The 5726-nt window shown below is 43.6% G+C and overlaps 1 protein-coding gene across 7 annotated transcripts in view; it reads right to left on the bottom strand.

The window, feature by feature from the left end:
- Nucleotides 1-5726, bottom strand: part of tfap2a (transcription factor AP-2 alpha) — a gene marked incomplete at its 5' end in the record, with an annotated part of 12166 nt that overhangs the window by 5540 nt on the left and 900 nt on the right. The window contains 4 exons of one of the 7 annotated variants that reach the window (XM_083778513.1): nt 23-248; nt 2061-2112; nt 3309-3725; nt 4319-4345. In XM_083778513.1, the coding sequence (XP_083634639.1) occupies nt 23-248; nt 2061-2112; nt 3309-3725; nt 4319-4345 (722 nt within the window). Of the gene's footprint in view, nt 1-22; nt 249-2060; nt 2113-3293; nt 3726-4318; nt 4844-5726 lie in introns of those variants that run through there. The other 6 variants (XM_083778511.1, XM_083778512.1, XM_083778507.1 and 3 more) reach the window with 6 other exon arrangements.

Raw genomic sequence — 5726 nt, 5'->3', positions numbered from 1 at the left:
CTTGCTTTCCATCTCGGCTCACCTTCTCAACACTCCGCCCAGCAGTGAAGCGTTGAGGCACTCGGGCGGCGAAAGGCGTCTCTGTACTTCCGCCACCGTGACCTTGTATTTTGATGTGGAGCTGAGCAGGGATAAGCGGCCCGGAACCGAGCAGAACACTTCGTTTGGGTTTACCACGCCGCCAAAGAGACCGTCTTTATTTAACTGGATAGCTGAGATGTTGTTGTTCTTGGATAAGGAAACTGGACCTAGCAAGGGGTGGGAGAGCGAGAGAGGGTGTGTGTGTGTGTGTGTGTGTGTGTGTGTGTGTGTGTGTGTGTGTGTGTGTGTGTGTGTGTGTGTGTGTGTGTGTGTGTGTGTGTGTGTGTAGGGGGGGAGAGAGAGAGAGAGAAAGAGAGACAGAGAGAGGAGAAAAAGAGACCGTGCCCAGTGAATTTCATGCAATGCAAAGCCTTAACTAAATGAGAAGGGGGATTTAGGCCCCAGATTAGAGTTCGGCTGTACAATGTCAGAAAACAAGAACAAACTAAAACGAGTTTTATGAAGATAATTGATAATTGGTACCAATAAAAGTAGGCTAATTGCATCTTTCATTCCACAAACGCATATATAGGCCCTATAACCATAATTACAATAATAAATAAATAATAATAAAAATAATAAATACTGCACATTGCTGACAAATTTCTAAAATGGAACACTCAATAACGTGTATGTAGGCTCGTGTTGAGGAGAGAAACGAAAACATTCACGGCGAAGCTGCAGGAGGCTATTTTGTACAAAAAAGGCTATATCCATCGTGGATTCACACACACGCACACACACACACACGCACACACACACACACACACACACACACACACACACACACACACACACACACACACACACACACACACACACACACACACACACACACACACACACACACACACACACACACACACACACACATTTTAACACGCATGCACACGATCGAATAAAACAGCGTCGCTCGTGTGATTTCACATCGGGGTGCCTTGCCGTGCACTGGCAATGGGCTTATCACCGTTTTGTGCAGTAACCGGAGACAAAGAGGGGGACGGTGCGGCTTCGGATAGATCACTTGTGACATTAATGGCTCAGGGGAGCCTAATAGAGACAATAGGAGTTAAACGAACTCTTGAGATTACTAATATAAGAAGCCAATTATCATGTTGATGTATACGGAAGGAAAGAAAGAGCATCTCTCAACGTTCATCTCACGTGCGTCTAATTTGACCTGACAAAAGGCTCGCACATGGCGCGGCGACTTGAACCCCACCACCATGGTGAGGCCTCGTTGTACCCGGCCTAAACAATGCAATTAAATAACTGACAGTAGCCTACAGTATAGGCCTATATTGTGTGTGTGTGTGTGTGTGTGTGTGTGTGTGTGTGTGTGTGTGAGATTTTTTTTTTTTTTTTTTACATATATATATATATATATATATATATATATCGATAAATATTATTTTACACAAATAGGCTATTTGTTTTAAATGTCCCCTGCATTTCCCCCCCACAAACCTAGACTCCTTCTAAATGTAGGTAGGCTATCATATTGCACAGTGTATGCTACATAGTTAGCAACTTCCATTTTAGATTTGACCATGCAGTGTAATTGCTGCCCATCGGCTTACACCATTTAAGCGATTATAGTCTTGCTTTCTATCTGTTCCCATCAACACAATAGGCCTACACAACAAAGTCCACCAGCTCGTCTCATCTCGCTACTCTGATTTGGAGGGGAGAGAAAAAAAGTGCCAGCCAGTTTGATGCACTTGGAAACCGTAATGAAAAATAGGCTACTGCGTATTAGCCCCCCTCGGATCAGTCAGGCATTACCGCATTGCATCGAGTTCTCTCGAGCAGAATGGCGCGCGCGTCTCTCTCTCTCTGTGTGTGTGTGTGTGTGTGTGTGTGTGTGTGTGTGTGTGTGTGTGTGTGTGTGTGTGTGTGTGCGCGCGCGCGTGCGAGGGGGCGCGCGCGTGTGTGCAGCTTGTGGAAACATGCATGATATCTCGGAGGAAATTGCTTACCTTTTTTAATTACAGTCTGGTCGGGGATGTGAATTCCTTGATCCTCCACATGCTGAGATACAAAAGAATGGGACAATTTTAGCAGTGAAACGCAGAAAAATTAAACATCTACGAATTAGCAGTGAGCGCACGTCCAAGATGTACTGGCTATAGTAGACCAACGGAGAGGGCTATACAAAACTAGCAGCGGCCGCACGCAATTATCCAACATGGAGGCGATCTGGGCCTATACCTGTTATTATTAAAAATCAGATTTATAGAAGTGATGGATATACGGCTCTGTCGTGTCAACAGACTTAACTAACGAATCCGTGTCGCCCCATAATCTTGACCTAATTTTCTCCTCTTTTGGCTATTATGCTCACAACCAAACTAGTTATCTATGGAGGTATAACAATTACGGCTAATAGCTTATTAAAGGTCTATGGTGTAATTGGGGGACTGTCGTTGGTTGTTTCTGACTGGGCGATAAATAAATACATAATACAAAAAATCAGAGAGCATGTTTTGAACGAGATAGAGAATTATTAAATATTTTACGATTTGACATAAATTTATACATATGGCTATACGTCGTTCTTCGTGTGGTCTGAGGTTTTATAGTAGGCTACGTTGCGCCAATCTGAAGTGATCAGATTTGTTTTTCTTATTTTTCATTGATAGAAATAGAAATTCAAATTAAATCAGGGTACCTTAAACGGACATACAATTAACTAAAGAAAGGGATAATCATAGGCGAACCTCTAGACAAAACGGCATCCAGTTTTCATTCTGGGACAATATTCTGTGTAAAATCTAAACAAAACTAATTATGTCCTTATTGATTATAACTCAAAACTGACTGCCACGGCTGACCCTATGGGGGCAAGTCTGCACTGACGTAAGCGTAAATACCGTTTAATTACTTCTTAAAATAAATAAAATAAAATAAATACTTTAATCGTAAAAATGATCAATTCCAACCTATAATTCTACGTTAATTTTCTATCCATAATGTATCTGTAAACCAAACCTGAGAGGAATGTCTCTAATAAGGTTATAATAATAATAATAATAATAATAATAATAATATCCAATACTACTACTATAGGCCTATCTAATTATTTAGGTCATATGGGTACTTGGCTGCAGGCTATATATTTGTTTACATCTTCTTATTTTTTAAACGACCATAAATAAATTGAAATCCTATATTTAAACAGCAGTTCCAACGGCATATAGCTATAGATATACCTGAATATAATATACCTGAACGTCTTCTAAAGAGTGAGGTATTCCATGGATAGGGATAGAGTCTGACAGTCCCGAATCGAGTCCGTGGCCGGAAGGTAGAAGCACCTCCCTGCGGTACTCCCGACACAGCTGATGGGGCAAGCCGCGGTGCTGGTGCAGCAGGCTGGACTCCTGGCTCTGCCTCTGGCCGGGCCAGCCCGGGTGCTGCTGCTGCTGGGCGTGCAGGGAGTTGAGGGAGTACGGGTCGTTGACGTGGGAATAAGGGTCCTGAGACTGCGGGTAGATGGGCTGGTACGGCGGGGGAAAGTACGGAGGCTGGAAGTCCGAGTTCGGCGTGTGGGAGAGCGGCGGGGCGCTCGTGTACGGACTCTGGCCCACGCCGCCCAGCTGAGGTAGCCTGGCTGTGCCGTTGCTGGTACCGTCATGACGATCCTATACGTGTCAGAAACGGAGAGAATGCGGAGAATACTTTTAGACAGGAAAGGCTATTTTTTGGGGGGAGAAACGTATAGGCTATAGCTGCACGAAAGAATGTGTTTTCAGCTCTGAGTAGCCTATACTGCATGTGTGTATAGCTATACGCTAATGTGTGGGCCAAGTCGCTGGCGGGGAATTAGATCAAGTACACACGACTATATCGAATTAAAACATTTATCACTCAAACGGATTACAAACAATAATGACAGCATTGTCGGGTATAGGCTACTGAGGCGCAATCATCCAACACTGACCACATGCCCCGAAGTTCTTTGAAATGCCGAAACATATAGCCTATAATGTTAAAAATGTTCAAAGTCAACAATGAAAGGGTGTATCGAAATTCCAAGAAAAGCCCTAAGGAAAGACTGAATAATGCATTTCTTCGTCACATTCCCAGGTAAGGCTTATTTGCGTACGAGGTTGGCAAAAATAGTTTTCAGTTAAAAAAATAAATAAATGAAAACATTAGCCTATATAACCCAAATCGAAAAATGCATTATAAGAGCCAAGTATAGCAGTTAACATGGAACAGCCCAGCAACTTACCATCGCGGAAAAGCTGTGCACTAACATCATGTAAAGACTTTTCGGGCGATTCTATGAAGAATCACAGCTCAAAAAACAACGGGAATAGAAAAGAAAAAAAAAAGACCCAGCAATGACTCTCTACTGCAAGATCACGATGCCCAACGGTCAGATATGCGCCAAGGCGGAACGATAATCCATCAGAATTTGGTTTTATTCCCACTCATTTGAAACTAAAAAAAAAAAAATGCAGATATGCTCGGCTTGCAGGTTGTGGGGTTGAAAGTTTTGTTGATATCCCTTTTCGCCCTCGGTTCTCCCGGGTTTCTAGTATATCACAGCTGCTGTCGTCCTATTCACTTGGAGCTCATCTTAGCAAAGAGCAGCTTCTTCTTTTCCTTCGGACTCCTAATAGAAGATATTCATGACTATAAATATTACACGAATACTTAATAAGGAAAGAATGGTCGGAAATCGAGCGTGAAGCGAGGAAGCAACTCGGAGGCAGAGTGTGCACTAAATGACGTCCATTGAAAGGAGAATCAGTAGCCTATATCTAATCAGCGATGGAGTGAGAGAGAGAGAGAGAGAGGGACAGGGGAGAGAGAGAGAGAAAGAGGGAGTGAGCAAGTGAGTGAGTGAGGAGGGGTTGTAGTGGAGACAAAAAAAGAGGGACATTCTCTGGCGTCTGACGAATCAGAGCGAGGGGGGAACATTTTAAAAGGTGAAAAGTGAAAGAAAGACAGAATGAAGGGGGGACGAGAGAGGTAGAGAGAGAGAGGGGGAGAGAGAGGAGAGAAGAAGGAGCTCTATATGGATGGAAGAAACAATGTGCACCTCCGAATTGTGTGAAAATCCAGCAAACGCTGAGGGCATCATCTCAACTGGCACATTTTGACTGTCGAGAGGGCTGCTGTCTGCTCGCACTGTCCCTTTGTTTTTCACACAAGATTCCGACGGCTCGCTTTCCTCCATGGCCTTTCTGTCTCTCTCTCTCTCTCTCTCTCTCTCTCTCTGTCCGCCGAATTATTCCACAGTTTGCTCGACTTCAAAAAAACCATGCCAGACGAATTACTAACTTTCACGGGATATTATGTATTTTTAAGCAAAATGAGGAGAAAAATAATATGTCCCAAAGTTCGCAGGGATACCCGGATCTGCTGCATGCGCGCAAGAGAAATCCTCAGTCCACTCCCAGTTTCACCGTAGCAAATTTATTTACACGCGCGACCATTACAAAAAACAATCTTCCAAAAGAGACTTCACATAATGAAACAATCGGGTTCGGCTCGCAAATAATGCTCTGCTTCTACGCTATAGAATTAAAACATAATCACTGCACATGTGGACAGAGAAAGCCTATAGCCAGCGTTTGTTTTCCTGGTCCTGCCGTGCCTTGCCGTTGCCAAATGCCCAGCCTCTGTCTCCA

The sequence above is a fragment of the Protomyctophum parallelum genome (genome assembly GCF_964188405.1).
Source record: "Protomyctophum parallelum genome assembly, chromosome: 12".
Lineage (NCBI taxonomy): Eukaryota > Metazoa > Chordata > Actinopteri > Myctophiformes > Myctophidae > Protomyctophum > Protomyctophum parallelum.
Note: the sequence above shows the minus strand (reverse complement) of the source record. Positions and strands in the feature narration are given on the sequence as shown.